We start from the raw sequence: 21,411 nt of genomic DNA on the forward strand, positions 1-21,411 counted from the left end.
TTAGTTCCATCCGATTTCAAAGATCAAACGTGCCATTTGTAGTACGCATTCCATCAATAACGATCATCATTAGTATGATTTACTTTTCACTAATTCCAAATAAAATCATATATTTGTTACAGATAGAACTGATAAATCTGTACAGTGTTGTAGTATATGAGTTTCCGCCCCTTTTCCTTCGGGGTTTCCTTTAGAATTTGGATCTTTCCTTAAGTGCCGTTGGACCATAATTAGACTACGGCTACACGGTCATATTAGTTTAGGTTATGTTTATATCCGGCTCCATAGAATGGAGCTATATCTATTTTATCGTTGATAGAAACATGATAGTCACTATAAAATGCATATATTTATACCCTACACCACATAGTGGTAAGGGTATTATGTATTTTTGCATTGGTTTGTAGCACGTAGAAGGAAGCAAGGCATACTCATACTTACTTCTTAGGATCTTCATATAACCACTTTCTGAATCGATTTATGCATGTTAGTCTCTCTGTCTGTCCATGTATTTTTGTGACAAAATGCAGGTTGCATTTATTATCCGACTGAGATGAAATTTTCAAACAATATTTGTTTGACCCAAGGACGAACCCTATTGAAATTGGTGAGAATCGGTACAAAATTAGATATAGCTCTCATATATATCGTCAACGGATTTCGATTTAATTGTACACCAATGGGCACTTCCGTCGGAATTCAGCCCAGAAGAAAGTACTTCAAATCTTGGTGAAAATCGATTCATACATAGGTATAGCTCCCATATATATGTCTCATCCGATTTGTAGTTTTAAGTACCTCGCATGCGTAATATGCACTCCACAAGAATAATATTTAGTACCAGATATTAGATACAGCCCAGAAATAAGTTTGTCAAATTTTATCGAGATCAGATCAGATATGGGTATATCTCCCATATATATCTTTATCCGATATCAGGTTTATTTTACACCAAATGGCTAATACTAGCCAAAATGAACTGAATCTTGGTAATTCCGACTGAATTCATCCTAGAAACAAGTCCTTCGAATTTGGTGAAAATCGATTCAGATATAGCAATAGCTCCCATGTATATGTTTCATCCGATTTAGTTTCACGCCCCTCACATTCTTTACATGCACTCCAAACAATGAAGATTGGTACCAGATATGAGATACAGCTAAAAACTAAGTGTTTCAAATTTTGTCAAGATCGTTTTAGATTTGGTTATAGCTCCCATATATATCTTTATCCGAATTTAAGTTTATTTTGCACCAAATGGCTAATATCAGCCCAAATGGACTAAATTTTGGCACTTCCGACAGAATTCAGCCTAGAAGCAAGTACTTCAAATGTTGGTGAAAATCGATTCAGATATAGCTATAGCTCCCATATATATGTTTCATCCGATTTAGTGTTAAAGTCCCTCATATGCGTAATATGCACTCCACAACAAGGATATCAGATACAGCTTGAAAATACCTCTGCCAAATTTTATCGAGATCGGCTCAGATTTTTATAAACCTTCGAAATGCATCTTCATCCGATTTTACGGTCATTGCCCACCATATATGTAATATCAGTCCAAATTTGGTAGATTTTTTCATAATCAATCGTATTTTTCCATTTGGTAAAACTAGATCCGGTATATCTATTGCTCAAATAAATATTTTTTTATATAACTCTTATCAAATCAGTGCACTATATGACAGCAATGTTATTTGGTACTAGAGGTACAAAAGCCTCCGTCAAATTTGTTGAAAATCGATTCAGTTTTGATATATTTCACAAATTATGAATACTCTAAATCCATGATAAGCATTCAAGGTTCATAGTTGTAATGATCTAATTCACATAAATTCCCAATATAAACGATTTTTGTTACGGGTGTTGGGTATCATATGGGTCGGCCCCGCCCGACCTTTGGCTTTCCTCACTGGTGTTCATCTATAATACTGGCAAGTTCCTATGAAGTACCTTGGCTCATTTTTAAATATTTGTGAAATTTTATATTTCTCAATAAAATTTGTCTGATGTTCGGTCTGATTTTAGTTATTTTGAGAAACCATATTCTCCGAATTTATACTTTAGCATCTTCATTGAGCTTAAATCAAATTAAAAAGTATCGGTCGGTTTTGCCGACAGATGTATGTCCTCAGCCTATATTCGTTATTGTGTTATTTTTATTCAAAATCTTGACTCTTTATGGCGGATGTATCATAGGAGTAGGTCAATATTGTCCATTTCGCATAAATAAAATGATAAATAATATTAGTATAGTAAAAAAAGTTTGTTGTCATTGGAATTATTTTTAAAATAACTCCTGGGGAGAATATCCCACACAAAGGAACTGATGAGGATTGGTGGCTCTTTCCGGAACCTAGGTATTTTGTGCCTATATATTTTTTTTAAAAAAATTAATGTTTGTAGAAATGTTTATGCAGGGTGGGGCCACCTCCGAAGTAGTTATTTTAGTGAAATTTTTTGAACATTTTACATGGATAATTATATTTTTTCTAGTTGGGCTCAATACCCAAATCATTTCGAAATACATTTGTCCCTACAAACCGAAAGAAACATATATATGGGAACTATACCCGAACCGATTTTCATCAAAAGCACTTGCTTCTAGGCTGAATTCGGTCGGAAGTGCCAAAATTCACACCCATTTGGGCTGATATAAACCATATGGTGTACAATTAACCTGAAATCAAATAAAGATATATATGAGAGCGATATCCAAATCAATTTTTCTAACAAAAATTTTGTATTGGCGAAACCCCACAAAGCAGGAAACCAAGATAGACAGACAATAGACAAAAATAAATTGATGATTCACTCAACACGCGCCACCCAAGAATGGTTACAAAATGAGGTTCCTCGCTTCATTTCCAGAGCACAATGGTCACCAAAGTCTCCGGATACCAATCCGTTGGACTATTGTGTCTGGGATATTTTGGAAAGTAACGTAGGCACTAAAAAAAAACAAAGTGTCGATCACCTCAAGCAATCGCTTCGCCGAGAATGGGCCAAAATTCGGCAGAGCAAATTGCAGGCAGCGTGTGACGGTTTCATTGGCCGTTTGAAGGCCATAATTCGTGCCAAAGGTGACCAATTCGAACAAATCTAAACTTATTCTAAAATTTGTTGCTATTTCCGACATTTTTTGCTTTCATTCCATAAAAATACAAAAAAATTAAAAAAACGTTTGACTTTGTCGCCGTTTTAATCTCACCCTCTACACTGCATGTGCACGCAGAGGAATATTTCGTTGGAAACAAAATACGAAATTGATTATGCCCCATCTTGTGGAGAAAAGTATAAGAATTATTATATTGTATTATATTGTTAGTTTAATTATAGTTTACTTCACTCAATAAAAACTTCCTATCTACAAAGAATCCTTTTTCTCTAATCATGGCCGAAACTCCTTACATTTACAGGCAACCAAGTGACTTGCGACGACATTAATTGTGGCCCAAAGCAGGTCTGTCTTATTGATTTGCTCACACACCAGCCCCGATGCACACCATGCCGCTACAAGTGTTCACGAAAAAGGAGGCCAGCAGTAAGTATTATTTACATTAAAAACTGTTTAAATAATTCAATGTAGTAAAATTTTAAATTAAAACAAAAACAAAATTTAAAATGGTCAAAATTGGAATTTTCCCCATATTATATAACTACTATGCATTATAATTTATTTCAAAATATGTGTAATTGGAAAATTTGTTCTCCTTTTTCAGTCTGCCCGCTTTGAGGAGGAGAAAATTTGTGGAGTTAATAACCGCACCTATAACTCCTGGTGTGAAATGCGCAAGGATTCCTGCTCCACTGGATTTTACATCGATGTCAAATATCCTGGTCACTGTCACTGAACACGGCGGATTAGCCATGGATTAACCCCAATTTGTCCGTAGTTGTTTGTTAGAATTTATTGAATAGCAAAAAAAGAAACCAATTTTTTGAAAATCTCAACAAAAAACGTTTTAACGGCACATAATCAAAATTATAGCACATTATGTAATACAAAAAAAAGCCCAGTATTTTCCAACCTGAATGATTGAAAATAAAAGAAAACAATATATCAATATTCGTGATCAGAGCCTATGAAATCAAAAGGCCTATTAGATTAAATTTTGAAAAATTTTGCCAATCAAGATTTTAGTTTGCCCAGCAGGGATACGGAGAGCTGTGTGATATACATAATTCAAGAGACTCAATTTGAACCGAATTACCAAAACAATTGTCTCTTGTCGTTTCCATTTACATCACATCCCGGGGTTTCCTTTACGCTGGGCTTATTAAGAATGGATTTGGAAAAATATTCAACTGGGCTTTTATTTTGAAAAAAAATAGCAATTTTAATATAAATTTATTAAATGAAAATGTATTAGCAAATTTAATAACAAAACATATAACCCGGCACATTTTTCCCACCTAACATTATGCTATTTAAGAAGTGTTCTAGATATCAATATACAGATTAGAACCAACACAAAAACATACCGTAAAAGCAGTACTTAACAACAAACAAACATATTTACTTACTGGATGTGCTTAACAAATTACAAATCGAATAACACACTCACACACCCATATGCAAACGACATTTCTGAAGAGGCTTAACAGAACTCTATATACAAACACATTTATATACATATTTATACATACTCATGCATACACACACCGACACACAACACACAGCAATATTAAAATCACGTTCAAAGGATGACAACGTTTCAATTTGTTTTTATTGCAAATTAACCTGCCCGTGTACAGGCTGGTGGTAAACATGTAAGAGTATTAGTTATTGTTAGATTGTATTCGAACGAATAATTAAATGTATTTATTTATTATTTATTTAACAGTAATATGTTTTTATACGCTTATACACACACACACCCACACGTAACACACAGATGCAGCTCAATGGCAAAGGATTATCAAAAATTTATTGACCAAATTCTAATTCCGAATGTTTCACTTGCCCAATTTAAACGAAAAATTGACCACACACATACTCATATACGCATACAAACACATGTACTTTTATTTTCAATTGACTGATAGCGTAAAAGAAAATCGGAATGCAAATCGAAACGAAGTGAACAAAAACAAATGAATGCATAGTATGAAATTTATTATTATTAATTAATTATTATTATTATTATATTATTATTATTTGTTAACAATGTTTATCTACACACAGATGACATGCATACATATTTATATGATAATAAATGAACGAAATTCAAACCGTAATAAAATTTTAACCATTTTGAATGTCTATCAACCGAATGGAGTTTTATTTTATATGAGTAGAGTAGTTGGAGGGTGTTGTTTGGCTGTAATATGAACTGATGGCAGTATATTGGTATTATTGACTAAATGACTGGACAGCAAATTTTAACTTAAATATGTTCAAATTATGAATCATTCGCTAACAAATGCCAGCTAAAGTTTTTCACTTAAAAAATTGGAATTGGAATTCAAAGGAATCCGATATGTAAAGGTCTTAATAGGTACTAATACATCTGGCAGATGGTCCACGTCTGTGTAATTCACATTTTTCAATAGAATAGTTTGTTTTCTTTCCTAGTAGTGAGGGTACTTAGCCGAACTTAATCACTTTTAACCTGCTAATTTTTTGGAGATTCGAACCAGCGGGCTTGAAGTTCCATATGCAAACTCTATACCGTAGTTACCATCAATTTGTTAAAATAAGGCACTGCCCAATGTGTATATTTAAGTATTTTCTGCAAATAAAATACCGGATCTTAGTTTTGCTGCATGCGTCAATTCCATTTTCCTAATTCCAAGCTCCAAGAAATGGATTGTGACCATTGCTGGCCTCAATTTAATTCAGTTTTATCCAATTTTCTTCGTTTTGACAAAAAAGTAAAACAAGTGAAAACCCTTAAGTTCGGCAGGGCCGAACTTTTAATACCCTCCACCTTACCCATGGTGGAGGGGATTAAAAGTTCGAAAACATTTTAATATAAATATATATAATATACGAAAACGTGGATCTTTACATAAAATGTTCAGCCAAAGAAGCTAGAAACAATTATGACCTACAAATACCAATTTTCAGACAAATCCGTGGAAAACTGTGGCAAAAATCATCATGATACCGAATATCGCCTCCGTTACAATGTTTCGCCACCGAAGCTAGAACCCATTATGACTTACAAATAGCAATTTTAAGACAAATTCGTGAAAAAATGTGGGGAAAATCATCAAATTAGAGAACGAAGACAAATCATGTGACACTTTTTCCCCCACCAACCTGTGTCTCACGTTAATGAGTACTGGACAGTGGCAGAGCAAATGTTGGATCGTGTCAATTTATTCCTCGTATTGACAGATTCTGCAGTAATCAATATCATCGCTGTCCCATTTTGAGGTCATTGCCCTCAACTTGCAGTGACCTGTGAAGATACCCACCACAAGTTCTAAATCAGGTTTTGACCAGGACAATAGCGACAATGTTCTCTTCTCCTAAAGTATGGGCCAGATTCTTTTTGAGATGCTACATCCTCTTTCGTCCAGCCAGTTTTGTTGAATTCTTTCAAAGTATTGTCTATGAATTACCTGGAAGAAGTGCCACAGGGGTGTTTTGACCGAGTTCTCAACTCCAATGGTAGCTGATTCCGACCTAGCCTAGCCAATTCGTCTCTAGTCTCGTTGCCTGGAATATTGTAATGACTAGGAACCCAACAGAGCTTGATGGACAACCCAGTGTTTTCAAGGATCTCCTGTAATCCAAAATAGCCCTAGACTTAATGGTTTTTAAAGCTTTCAGCGCCGCTTGGCTGTCGACGTATATAGTCACCAGATTGCTAACCTCGTTGTTCCTCGTGACCAATAGGTCTATGGTTCTTTTTGACCGCAAAGACTTCCGTCTGGAACATGCTACAGTCGTTTCTTAGCTTGTAGGATTCGCGAACATTAAGAGTTTTGCAGAAGACACCACTTCCCGTTCCGTATTCCATCTTTGAACCGTCAGTATAAACAGCTATGCCGCGGAAAGGTGGATTGCTACGGGCCCTGGCGTCCCTGTCAGGTATGTGGATGTCAGGAGGATCAAAGCTCAATGGTGTGTTGACTTCCACTCCCACATTCCTTAAATGCTCTAAGATCGCAGAATGTCCAAAGGATTGACTGCGCCTTTAGTTTAGTTTTCTGAGTCGAAGTAGGTGGGCTCTTCTTGCCTGCTCCTCTACGTGTATGCTTAGTGGGCTTAGGCACAGTAGGGTGTCCAGTGCAGTTGAGATGTGCTCTTGAAAACACCCGTTATTAGTAGGGATGCGGCCCTTTGATCTTTATCAATGAGACGTGAATAGGATAGAATGGGGCGAACAATTGACTCATACACCCATTTAATTATGTGTGGTTTGAGGCCCCAGCTTTTAGCCACTCTTTGCTTGTCCCTTGGTGATCCAACTTAGTTGGCGGTCGAGGATAGTGCCGAGGTATTTGGCTTCAGAGGAGAGGTTAAGCGTGACCTCATCTAGCAGCGGTGGTATAAATGAAGGAGATTTGCGTTTCCTCATAAAAAGGACGAGCTCAGCCTTTGATGGGTTCACGCCTAATCCATTGTGACGTGCCCACCTTGATAAGGTGACTAGAGACAACATCTTCAGCGTAAGCTACTACCTTTGTCCCATTTTGCTCTAGATCTAAGAGTATATTATTAATAACCAAAAGCAATAGTGACAGAACACATTGAGGCCTGCCCCTGGTGACCGATTTCCTGACGGATATTTACCTAATGCTTGAGCTGATAATTCTGCTACTAAGCATGGTATCAATCCAATTTATGAGGAGTTGGGGTACCTTAAATCTTAAAAGGGAATCTTGAATGGATTCGAGTGTGACGTTGTTGAAGGCTCCCTCAATATCGAGAAAAACTGCCAAGGTGAACAAGGAGTCATTCATCGTGCTGCGCTGTTTCAAAAGGATTTACCTTTCATGTTGTTGCGTGCGTACCGCGATTGCGAAAGATTAATTTTCTGTATTATCGGCTGAGCGAGAATTTACATTTGTAATTACCGCTCCAGCCGATCTTGAAAAAATGAATGAACCGGATACGGTTGGGTGTCAAGGTGCTGCCAATGTTCCTCTTAGTACATGGTACTAAGATCATATGCAACCATGGGTAACGATAGGGCTCGCTAAGTGCGATCAAAGAGGAAGAGAATAAACAAGGGAGAACAAAAAAAAGGAAAAGTGGGAAGATTGCGTCCAATGGCTGCCGTATAAAAGGGGTAACGGACAGAAAAATTCGCCATTAAAGTTTTGGTAAACGGGCAAGGAAAAATTTTTCTAAGCTAAAATTTAAAAAAGTGATCCCATAAAAACACCAAGATAGTGGAATTAAAGTTTTCGTAATTTTTTTATTTTTATTTGCCGATTGTTGTGTATGTGTGGGTGTGACCAAAATTTCGTAAGTTTCTGTTGTTCTAATAGTGTATGTCTTTTTGGTGTTTCGATGTTGTGTTTTTTCTTTTAAGATAACACCCCAACAAAAGACGGCTAGATATCTGACCCCTCCAAGTTTTCGGTGGAGGAGGTCAGCAAATTTTTTATATAAAAAGCGCTGCTGCCCAGAAAGTCCATGAGTGAGGCCAAGCCCCGGTCCGCCAAAGTACCGGTATTCAAACAGTGGTCGGCTCGGTAGGTCTGATGCCGAAAAAGTCAAAAAGATCATCAATATCTGGAAAGAAAAGAAAATATATGAGTACAGAACCTCCAGGTAATAATTTGTATTATTAAAACTTACCGAGTCCTGAACGGTTGGTGCGGCCAAGTGGCATATATATATCTTCCTCCTGCGGCCTGGAAAAAAAGAAGAGAATTTTGATTAATAATTAATTTGAATGAAAAATGGAATGACACCAAAATTTTGTACTGACTAGTTTAATTTAACCCATTAGTGGACGAAGTTCCCTGGGCACTATCTTTAAGCGATTTACACCAATTACAAATAAAAATGGTCTAGTTAATTTGTTTTAAAAATAATTTATTCAAAAAAGCTTATGGTTTTGGAGTTATGGACCGTCCCTTATAAGGGACGCTGCGCATTGGGTACACTTGGCTTATGATATTCCTTAAAGCAATTTTTAGGGCGCATAATCCACAGCGTTTATCTGTTTTTGAATATTCAATAATGTGGTTTCTGCCATCATATCTTGTATCCGCAGTGACATTGCTATTGCGCAAACCTCTTGATTCTGGGGTACCATACGATTCCAGATATGATGTTGCAATTTAGAAGAGTTGAACATGCCGCATCATTGGGATGTAACTTCTTCATTAACAACCATGCATTCACTACTGACCATCAAGCAAATATGCAAATATGGGCCACCACCATCAGTATCTTCATCAGTATCTGCACCATCTATTGGTGGGATCGCGTAAATTTCAATGTCGTGCAACTCATTATCGCCAATAACATCCAATTCAGTCAGTATTTCAGAAACTGTAAGTCTGCACATATAAGATTCATTACTCAATCAGTGGATTACAATTGTACTACGGGCGCAGTGTCCCTCTTAGGGGACGTTGCATTCATAGTCACTTTATGCACGTGTCACAACAATTTATTTTATTTTTTGGGCATAAACTAGTATATTACACTAACTTACAAATAACAATACAAACACAATCAAAAATATTCACAGAATCATAACTTTATTGAAATTTTACTTACCCAGCTCGAGATTTTTGTTTTTTCACAAATTGGTTTTCCATATTTTGCACAAAATACAACACACAACTCGCAAGAAATTAAATTAATGGGATAGAACATAATTCGTTGGAGTGTCAGTAACGGCATAGCCTACTTGTTTACAAAAAAAGCGAGTATTGGAAAGTGCTACAGTGAAAAATGTGAGAGTCCCTTATAAGGGACACTGCCCACTAATGGGTTAATGTAATTATCTGTAGTTTAAGTGTGATTGTCCTTAGTGTATAGAATTTAGGTTAAGATTTTTATATTGTGAAAATTTCTAACGCCCGGTTATATACCTGAGCGTAGGGTTAGACCGTCGTACGAAGGGAGAATTCTAGCTTATTGGTAATTTTGGACATAAGGTAACGTCCATAATATCCCCTTAACAGAGCTCTATTAGGGAGGGAGTAGATGCTTGAAGTGGCCAGATTGGCAGAAATTTTTATGTACTCTTCGTAGACTGTAGTAGCCCGAGCGATTGGCTCACATAAAGACAGATTCAGGTGTTAGGAATTTTAAATTCAACGTTGTGCAAATATTTAATTGTTAGGATTAAGTCAACTCTCGATATGTCAATAAATTATTTATATGTATAAGTGTTAACAGTCGATATGATGTGCTAATTTGTAAACTCTTGGGGGAATATAGGATGTAAGTTGTGTGGTAAGTGTTAGTGGAATGCGGGGCCCTTAAATATTTAAAAATTACTGGACAAAAGGGTCAAGGTTGGGTGGGCTAAGTGTGGGTGCAACTTCCACCAAGCACCCTTGTCACCGGTGTATGTAGTGTTTGTATTTTTGATTGTTTTGATGTTTGTATTATGTCCCCTTTTTTTAATTGTTAGGCCCCTTGGACTGTTGGTGTCAGGGTTGGAACCGACCTGAGCAAAAAGCTCCCCTGAGCAGCTGGATACCCACCACAGTACCGCATAAGGTGGTAAACATAACAATATGGCGCCCAATCTGAAACGATAATAATCGAAATATTCAGTGCAATAACACCGAGGCACTGTTCAATAGACCATTTAAGAAAATAGATTAAAAAACGAATATCGCATTTTTCTTGCATAGCGAATATCGCAACCACAACTTCGTGATCGAAGTCGTGTTAAATGTGCAATATTAGCTTTAAGTCTGAGAAAAATTAGGATATTCGTTTCCAAATCGAATGGGTCAAGTGCAATAGCTCTTGTTCGTCTACTGTAACAAATGATGTATTGTCTGATGACCTGTACTGTTTACGTTTTTGTTTGTATTTAGAGTAGATTAAATAGTCTGTAGTAGACATAAGGGAATAAGTGCAATAGCCTCTGGGACGAAGTGAGTCGCAAGAGCATTGTATTTTATTACTCTAAATACGAGATCTTTTTCCTTCGCAAGAATTAGGAAATTGCCGTAATGTCTATTTACATGTAATATGTTTTGTCCACTTGTTTAAATCCACGTCTTACAATACACCGTGACAACCTAAAAGGACACTTTTCGTAAAAAAGTTTAAAATTATTAAATCAAAACCACACACTTGCCAGACAATTGAAAACACATCCTATTACCTCATATTTTGAAGAAAGTAATATTTTTGTAATATCTGTCTAGTTCTGTTCAGTTTAAAATATATACATATACATTTTTTTAATTTTTAGTTGATATTTTTTTGTTTATTCGTATTTATGTTATTTATGTTTGTGTTATCATAAGTTCTCATTGTGTTGTGTTTGAATTGATTTTTATGTTATTATTATTTTTACTTATTGATAGATTTCTATATTTATTTTTAAATTTTGTGTTTTTTTTTTTTTTGTGATAAATAGATACTAGTTAAATTTCCGTTTTCTGTTTTAAATTTACTGACATTGTCCTTCCATTTACGGTTCGCATTTAAATAGATATTTAATTTTTGATATTGTGTTTTCTGAATTTTATGCATTTTTGATCATTCTGATGAGTGAATATACATCAGGGAAAAGACAAAGTAAAAGAAATAGAGTTTTAGCGTTTGATAGTAGCAGGTTTCTGACTCAAACACCAAAGCCGAAGAATAAAAAGAAAAGAGGTGAAGAAACAATGGAAAATAGAGATAGTACTGTTCGAGATCTGTCCGGGACTATTAATAACCCCAATAATTTGCCTAACTCTGGTATCCAAAGGCCATTGAGCATGCAACCTGATCAAGTAAATCCGCCTAACGAGATGGATCAGCTCATAAGGGGGATGGTCCAAGAGAGTGTAAGTGACGCTCGCAATAGTATAAGGTCATTAGTTCAGGAGAGCGTAAGTCAGGAAATGGGGAAAGTACATGCTGCGATACAACATTTGAATGAAGTAATCGCCAGGCTATCTATAGATAGACCCCCGACGGATCAAACCCAGGTACCCCACGTTCCTCCACCCACTACTCAGCCTCCACCCAATACTCAGCCACCACCTATCAACACCGAATACCAGACACACTCAAATCGTCATACCACTGTAACACCGTCAATTTATAGACTGGGACCCAATATGGGAATTAGAATTGAAAGATTCGGATTGAATTTTTCGGGAAGGCCGAATAGTTTGTCAGTCGAAGATTTCATATATAGGTTGGAATATTTCCAGAGACATTACCGTTTAGCCTGGGAGGAGATTTTAAATGAATTTCATATTCTGTTGTCAGGACCAGCCTATGAATGGTTTTGGCTCCAGCAAAGAAATTCAAACATAGCTGATTGGGAATCACTCAAATATGGGTTAACGGAAAGATTTAAGACTAGGCGGACATGTTTCGAGGCTATGAGGGATTTATTGGAACGGAAACAAATGCCGGGAGAATCAATCGATTCATTCTTCCATGATGTGAATTTGATGCGTTCTAAACTAGAGAAGCCTGTATCAGAATACGAAATGATTTCTCTAGTAAAGAAAAATTTAAGGAAAAATCTTTCTAGCATAGTTTATGCGTTGCCAGTGAATTCTGTGGAACAGTTGAGGATCGAATGTTTAGAAATAGAACGTACATTCTTCAAAAAAGATAGCGTAGCACCACCACCAACACAATTTCCGCCCGTAAATAGACCTATTCGGGTTAGTGCTTTGCAGGAAGAGGAGTTAGAATTGAATAGGGTTGAAGAAATAGATGAAGTGGTAGAAGTTGCAGCTTTTACGAGCAACCCAATTCTCTGTTGGAACTGCCAAAAACCAGGCCACGGTTTTAGAGACTGTCCTGCAACACAAAGGGGTTTGTTTTGCTTTAAATGTGGCAGACCAAACACAATAACCCCTAAATGCTCGAACTGCGCTTCGGAAAACTCCCGGAAGAACATGGTTGCGACGGGAAACCATCGTTCCACCGAGCCCTCCAAGATAGTAAACCCGCCAATAAATTAGATTCAGATTCGGGAAATACTCAGGATTATGCCTCACGAAGACATTATTTACCCTTAGAATCTAGGCAACAAAACTACGAAAATGTTAAAGCAAGAATTTTCGGTGAAAGCAATAACGAGAACCCGAATCCGACTAAAAATACTAGCAAGAAAGAAAAAAGTAAAATAAGAATTATGAAATTAAGAAAATATCAAAAGGAAAACCGAATGAGGAAAAGGATTATATGCGATGCAATTGAGCGTTTTCAAGAGACTAAAGATCCTAGACCTTACGTTAGAGTTAAAATCGAAGGAAAAGAGGTTAAAGGGCTTTTAGATTCAGGTGCAACTGTTAGCCTATTAGGAAAACAGTGCCGTGAAATCGCCGAAGAATTAAACCTGCAAATTTTTCCATATGTATCAGCGATAAGTACAGCTTCAGGGCAAAGACATAGAATTTTAGGCAAGATTATAGTGAACATAGAGTACAAGGATAAAACAAGAGAAATTATTTTGTATTTGTGTCCCGACCTACAGCAGGATTTATATTTAGGGACTGATTTCTGGAGATTATTTGAGATAGCCCCAGAAATCTTTTCATTGGAAGAAGTCAATTTAGACCTCCAAATAAAAATTCATGGGGAATCCAAAAACGCAAATACCAACATGCATGACCTAACTGAAGACCAAAAAATCAGGTTGTCGGAAGTTGTAAGCAAATTTTACACATTCGAGGAGAAAGGATTAGGATGCACAAGTCTAGAGAAACATGCCATAAAGTTAATTGAAGGCGCAAATCCTGTAAAGGATAAGCATTATCCATTATCGCCGGCCGTGCAGGATATTGTGTATAAGGAGATAGACAACATGCTCGCTCTAAAGGTGATTGAGGAGAGTGACTCCCCATGGAGCAATAGAACAACGGTGGTTCGAAAACCCGGGAAAAACAGATTTTGTCTAGACGCTCGAAAATTAAACGCGCTTACTATAAAGGATGCGTATCCTTTGCAGAATATTGATGGGATATTGAGCAGAATCGACCAAACGCACTATATTAGCAGCGTCGACCTGAAATATGCGTTCTGGCAAATTGAGCTCGAAGAAGAAGCCAGACCATATACAGCTTTTACAGTACCAGGTCGCCCTCTATATCAGTTTAGAGTAATGCCGTTTGGACTTTGTAATGCGGCGCAACGTCTTTGCCGTCTGATGGATAAGGTTATTCCTGGCAGATTAAAGTCCAACGTATTCATTTACTTGGATGATCTTCTAATTATTGCGGATGACTTCGACAATCATTTAAGACTGTTGAGCGAAGTGGCCGATTGTCTGAGAAAAGCAAATCTTACGATCGGGATGAAAAAATCATTATTTTGTTTTCGCGAACTGAAATATCTCGGCTTTATCATTGGAAATGGATGTTTGAAAACTGATCCGGATAAAATCAGTGCGATCCTGAATATACCTGTACCCAGAAGTCCACGAGAAGTAAGAAGCTTCTTAGGAACCGCCGGATGGTATCGCAGGTTCATTAAGAACTTCGCGTCAATATCTGCACCTCTAACCGATACCCTCAAAAAAGGACAAAAGTTCAATATAAATTCCGAGGCTATGGAATCTTTCAAAACTTTAAAGAAAGCCCTTACATCAGCACCAGTGCTCCGCCGCCCAGATTTCCGACGGGAGTTTTTTATCCAATGTGACGCATCGGAATACGGAATCGGTGCGGTATTATTCCAGAAGGATGACGACGGCGGAGAAAATCCCATTGCTTTCTATTCACAGAAATTAAATTCTACCCAGAGAAATTATTCTGTGACGGAAAAAGAATGCTTGGCAGCGGTATTGGCGGTGAAGAGATTTCGACCATATGTCGAACTTATGAAATTTACGATCATTACGGATCACGCCAGTCTTAAATGGCTTATGTCATTAAAGGACTTGAGCGGACGACTAGCTCGTTGGTCCTTACAGCTCCAAGCGTATGACTTCACCATTGAACACCGTAAAGGTTCGGAAAATGTAGTGGCGGATACTTTATCAAGGATGCCGGTTGACTCCGATGTCGTAATTGAAGAGATTAGTGAGGAAGAACTCTTAGATTTCGAGACCACAGCATTTGAAAGTGAGGAATATGTCGAGTTGTTAAACACCATAAAGCAAAATAAAGAAAAGTTACCAGATCTCCGCATAGAAAATGAAAAAGTCTATAAAAGAACTAAGAATTGCGATCCAGACATTACGGAATTTGAGTGGAAACTTTGGATCCCGCAGGAAATAACATACGCACTAATCGAAAAATCGCATAACTTTACGGAAGCTGTCCACGATGGCATATACAAAACCCTAAACCGCTTAAAAACATTTTATTATTGGCCAAAAATGATATCTCAAGTCAAGCAATATGTAAATAACTGCCAGATTTGCAAGGAAACAAAACCATCCAATCAAAATATGCGTCCTACAATTGGAAATGAAGTAGTAACCGACAGACCATTTCAGAAGCTGTATATTGATTTCCTAGGCAAATACCCTAGATCGAAGAAAGGAAACTCCTACATATTTATAGTAATGGACCATTTTACAAAATTTATTTTCCTGCATGCAATGAAGGAAGCAACGACCGAAAACGTCATAAAATTTCTGGAAGATCAAGTATTTCATACATTCGGAGTGCCAGAAATAATACATAGTGATAATGGGAAGCAGTTTGTGTCGAAAATGTTCGAAGAAATGATCAAAAGATACAAAATCAATCACCTAACAACGGCTTACTATTCTCCCCAATCAAACGCGTCAGAGCGAGTAAACCAGTCTGTACTGGCGGCGATAAGGACCTATGTTCAGTCGGATCACCGTGATTGGGATCTGTATCTTTCTGAAATTGAACAGGCTTTGCGTACTTCAGTTCACTCAGCAACCGGTGTGAATCCTTTCTTTGCGTTGTTTGGCTATAATATGTTTACGAGCGGAACAGATTACAAATTAGCTAGGCGGCTCCAATCATTAACTGACCATCAAATTTTGCAAATGAATAAAACAGACAAATTAAAGCTGATGAGAGAAAAGGTCCAAAAGAATCTACATAACGCGTACGAAAATAGTGCAAAACGGTACGATCAAAGAGCCAGACTTGTCAAGTTCCTACCTGGACAAGAGGTTTATAGACGGAATCATATGCTCTCTGATTTCAAAAATAACGTAAATGCCAAATTTTGTAAGAAATTCCTAAAATGCAGAATTGTTAAACCCATAGGTAATAACATGTATGAGTTGGAGACTCTGCAGGGAAAACCCCTTGGTAATTATCATGCCAAAGATATTAAGGTGTAGGAAGTGTGCAATAAATCTGTGATATAATAATAGTGCAATATAGATTTATAATTTTGTGTCGTAAACGTCCAATTTTATCAAACTATATGACTATTTGTAATTATATCTGGAGTTTATTGACTCATTTCATTTATACCATAAATTTTTTGTGCTGTGGACAGTCCCCTTTTTATATAGGTATTATTCTGACTATGATTATTTATGCTTAGAGATTATTATCTTGCTTACAATTATGCAAAAGAAAGTAAATGTTTTATCTAGCGACCAATGTCTTATATTCTAATTTAGCACAGAATTGAATGCCCGGCTTATGAGACTTCAGGGTGTGGGAGTTCCCCACGTTGAGCTACTGAAAGATATCTCCAACTCCAGCAAACCCTTATTTTCATGATCAACAACTCAAATAATTCTTAAATGAAATTATTTTTTTTATATTTCTTCTATTACCCGAGAGCCCATGAATGATTCTGAATGCCAATTGTACAATCTAGTTAAAAAAATAGAATACTTTACAAATTATTCCTTTCGGTGAACGTTAGCAAAATATTATAAATCAATTATAGAGATTGAATACCTAAATTCCAAAACACCTTTAAATCAATCTCATTCCACAACAAGCAACTACTTCACGTATTTTTTTTTTTGAACACAATTGCTTCTTTTATTTTTTTTTTTTAACATTCGGCTACTCTATGTATTTTTTTTTTTAAATAATTACTCCACGTAATTGTTGCCTAAAACTGAATGCTCCACGCATTTTGTTTTTGCAGAATATTTTAAATAATAAATATAAATATTTCAAATAATAATACTTCACAAAAATAAAAAGTAAACAAGACTTACCTGAAGGTTTATGATCCACAGGGGAACGTTGTTGTGTGGTGATGTAAAAAAGTCGATGAGGTCACGAAAAACTATTCCTTCATGCTGGCAGATTCATTGTAGCACTTTCATAGCATTCAATTGGGAAAAAAATACTGAAATAAAAACACAAAAACATAAATTAGTTTGGCACAGAAAATACAAATGTTTTGTTTTGAAGCAAAATAAATTTGTAAAATTGTATGAACTGGCGATAAATTATCTTTCTGTAAAAATTAAAATATTCATAAAGGAACATTTCACCAAGAAATTGTTTTGCATTTTCCTATTTTCGTAAAAGAGTCGTCTCTAGAATACAACAACACAATCGTAAACAAAAATTCCAGTCATAGACAAAACAAATAAACATAAACAACACATAAACATAAAAAAACGCATAATCACTCCAAACTACCACCATTTGGACAGAGCCATACGATTGTTGTTGGTTTATCTACAACGCAAAGATTTCCACTATTACCTGAGCCACAATGCACAAATTTTAACAACGATAACAAGTTTTTTTTTGTGGGGGGAAGAATTACGAACATTGCACAATTTTTATATGACTCATTCATTCAGCCCTTTTTTAACCATGTATTCAAGAATGTCATATTTCTTTATGTTCGTTGTTTTCACTTTTTGTTTTCATTCCTTATTTTTTTCTTTTGTGCACAATTAAGTGTATTTAGTGGCCACCGCAAATCTTTGCTCACAAGAATCTTTGTTTCTTATTTGTATATTTTTCACGTTCAAGTTTTTCACACACAAAACCTACCTGGGGAACACAACACCGAAGAGCATTCCTCTATTAACGCCACCACAGGCAAAGACAGATTGTCCGTTGTGAATTGAATGGCGATCATTTCTTGTTGTCGTCGCACGTCAATTGCGCAATAAATAAGAAAAAACAGATATTTCCCAAATGGTACTTCACGAACGCGAATCTTGAATTTACCTGAAAGGAAAAGAAAATTAAATAAACAATTGCCCTAATAGTAAGAATATAAAGAATATAATTACCTGTTTCTCAATCTTCATACAAATGGTATGAAGATGACGTTCATACATTTAACGTTGTTGAGTTTGTTTCAAACCAGCGGCGACGGCGACGTTCTGCTCGTCAAAGCGGCACCAAACCGTTGTAGTTGTAACAAGCACAAGTATGTGTGACCGGCATTCTTGTCAATGGCGATGCGTAAATGTACCCACATTCACACTTACCTTGTAGGCTGAGCCACCCCACATGGTCATTCATTGTGGAAATATGTACCGATATTTTTTCTGAAAAGAAAATTTGGTTAATTAAAATATTTTCTTTTATTGGTCTTTTTATAAAATTATTATGAACTAATTTTTTTAATATACTTACCAATATATCCAAGTCAATGTGGGAGCACAGCAGCGTGTTTTTTTTTGTGTGGATCAAAATCCATTCTTCTTTTGTAATTGATTATTTTATCCTGATGCTTTGCAGGAAAATGTTACAATCCAGTAACGCACATCACCATTTTCTCACTTTTTGTGTGAAAATGGCGAAGTTTTGTTGCGTGCGTACCGCGATTGCGAAAGATTAATTTTCTGTATTATCGGCTGAGCGAGAATTTACATTTGTAATTACCGCTCCAGCCGATCTTGAAAAAATGAATGAACCGGATACGGTTGGGTGTCAAGGTGCTGCCAATGTTCCTCTTAGTACATGGTACTAAGATCATATGCAACCATGGGTAACGATAGGGCTCGCTAAGTGCGATCAAAGAGGAAGAGAATAAACAAGGGAGAACAAAAAAAAGGAAAAGTGGGAAGATTGCGTCCAATGGCTGCCGTATAAAAGGGGTAACGGACAGAAAAATTCGCCATTAAAGTTTTGGTAAACGGGCAAGGAAAAATTTTTCTAAGCTAAAATTTAAAAAAGTGATCCCATAAAAACACCAAGATAGTGGAATTAAAGTTTTCGTAATTTTTTTATTTTTATTTGCCGATTGTTGTGTATGTGTGGGTGTGACCAAAATTTCGTAAGTTTCTGTTGTTCTAATAGTGTATGTCTTTTTGGTGTTTCGATGTTGTGTTTTTTCTTTTAAGATAACACCCCAACAAAAGACGGCTAGATATCTGACCCCTCCAAGTTTTCGGTGGAGGAGGTCAGCAAATTTTTTATATAAAAAGCGCTGCTGCCCAGAAAGTCCATGAGTGAGGCCAAGCCCCGGTCCGCCAAAGTACCGGTATTCAAACAGTGGTCGGCTCGGTAGGTCTGATGCCGAAAAAGTCAAAAAGATCATCAATATCTGGAAAGAAAAGAAAATATATGAGTACAGAACCTCCAGGTAATAATTTGTATTATTAAAACTTACCGAGTCCTGAACGGTTGGTGCGGCCAAGTGGCATATATATATCTTCCTCCTGCGGCCTGGAAAAAAAGAAGAGAATTTTGATTAATAATTAATTTGAATGAAAAATGGAATGACACCAAAATTTTGTACTGACTAGTTTAATTTAATGTAATTATCTGTAGTTTAAGTGTGATTGTCCTTAGTGTATAGAATTTAGGTTAAGATTTTTATATTGTGAAAATTTCTAACGCCCGGTTATATACCTGAGCGTAGGGTTAGACCGTCGTACGAAGGGAGAATTCTAGCTTATTGGTAATTTTGGACATAAGGTAACGTCCATAATATCCCCTTAACAGAGCTCTATTAGGGAGGGAGTAGATGCTTGAAGTGGCCAGATTGGCAGAAATTTTTATGTACTCTTCGTAGACTGTAGTAGCCCGAGCGATTGGCTCACATAAAGACAGATTCAGGTGTTAGGAATTTTAAATTCAACGTTGTGCAAATATTTAATTGTTAGGATTAAGTCAACTCTCGATATGTCAATAAATTATTTATATGTATAAGTGTTAACAGTCGATATGATGTGCTAATTTGTAAACTCTTGGGGGAATATAGGATGTAAGTTGTGTGGTAAGTGTTAGTGGAATGCGGGGCCCTTAAATATTTAAAAATTACTGGACAAAAGGGTCAAGGTTGGGTGGGCTAAGTGTGGGTGCAACTTCCACCAAGCACCCTTGTCACCGGTGTATGTAGTGTTTGTATTTTTGATTGTTTTGATGTTTGTATTATGTCCCCTTTTTTTAATTGTTAGGCCCCTTGGACTGTTGGTGTCAGGGTTGGAACCGACCTGAGCAAAAAGCTCCCCTGAGCAGCTGGATACCCACCACAGTACCGCATAAGGTGGTAAACATAACAATGTAGGCATGTTGAGCAATGCTGATGACAGTCGTGGGTAGTAGAGATCTGATTTCAATGTCAATCAGCCTTTCTAATGTTTTCAATAGGAAGGTCTGTAATCCTTAGGAAGTGAGTGACTTGGTTTTCCCGCTTTTGGGATGTAAGCAACCATAACTTCCCTCCATAGTACCGGGATGGAGAATAGACACAGATAAGCTTTGAATTGCCCCAGAATTAGAGATATTGACGCCGGGACATACTGAATCATGGCGTGAATGATGCCATCTGGCCCGGGCGATTTCAAAGGCTTGAATGTGTCAATGACCCACCTAATTTTAGATATTCTTACAATTTTGTCGGTTAGATTTAGGTCCCCAGTCGAATAGTTAGAATACGCTCTATTCTGGAGAATCTCTATTCCGGAGACAGTCCACGTACCCCCAGTCTTCTTTATATTTCCTATGGATTTAGGATCCTTCGCAAGGACTTTACGGAATCTGGCGACGTCGTTGCTGCTTTCTATTGACTCAGTGAAGCATACCCAAGATTTGTCTTATAACAGTCAGACAATTGATGTTGTGAATAGCATCAAATGTTTGGGGATGGTGATCGAAGCCAAATTTTCATTTTATCTTCATATTGACCATTTTTTATTACATACACATTTCATATTACGTCAGATATATAACACCGACATAGTTTTACTACTTAGTATAAAAACTCATCAATTATGTCACACATTCAATATTGTATTGAGGTATACTGTGGCACAACTGTGGAGAATATAAGGAAATAATTTGCAATTTCCTTCCGCCCCCAATTAAACAATTCTCGATTTTAAGAAAAACTTGCAAATTTGAACTTTTACATCCCTGATACAAATGTATATACTAGCATTTTAATTTTCAGTGGAACTTCTACTATTT

General features: G+C 36.6%; 1 protein-coding gene and 2 long non-coding RNA genes across 6 annotated transcripts in view; 2 read left to right on the forward strand and 1 right to left on the reverse strand.

The window, feature by feature from the left end:
• LOC101890976 (uncharacterized membrane protein DDB_G0293934) overlaps positions 1-5,247 on the forward strand; it is a 106,771-nt gene extending 101,524 nt beyond the window's left edge. For 2 of the 4 annotated variants that reach the window (XM_005192001.4, XM_059126534.1), the window contains 2 exons: positions 3,423-3,547; positions 3,726-5,245. In XM_005192001.4, the coding sequence (XP_005192058.2) occupies positions 3,423-3,547; positions 3,726-3,857 (257 nt within the window). In that variant the 3' untranslated portion in view covers positions 3,858-5,245. Of the gene's footprint in view, positions 1-3,422; positions 3,548-3,725 lie in introns of all 4 variants that reach the window. The other 2 variants (XM_059126541.1, XM_059126528.1) reach the window with 2 other exon arrangements.
• A 3,114-nt stretch (positions 5,248-8,361) lies between these two features.
• LOC131804138 (uncharacterized) lies at positions 8,362-19,729 on the reverse strand. Its single transcript, XR_009342906.1, has 7 exons — positions 19,610-19,729; positions 18,631-19,543; positions 18,282-18,542; positions 18,037-18,216; positions 17,241-17,374; positions 8,768-8,823; positions 8,362-8,701 (listed from the first exon to the last, which is right to left on the reverse strand). It is a non-coding gene; the product is annotated as an uncharacterized LOC131804138 (long non-coding RNA).
• LOC131804139 (uncharacterized) lies at positions 19,133-19,816 on the forward strand. Its single transcript, XR_009342907.1, has 2 exons — positions 19,133-19,273; positions 19,341-19,816. It is a non-coding gene; the product is annotated as an uncharacterized LOC131804139 (long non-coding RNA).
• Positions 19,817-21,411: the final 1,595 nt, after the last annotated feature.

The sequence above is a fragment of the Musca domestica genome, unplaced genomic scaffold (assembly GCF_030504385.1).
Source record: "Musca domestica strain aabys unplaced genomic scaffold, Musca_domestica.polishedcontigs.V.1.1 10, whole genome shotgun sequence".
NCBI classification, from domain to species: Eukaryota; Metazoa; Arthropoda; class Insecta; order Diptera; family Muscidae; genus Musca; species Musca domestica.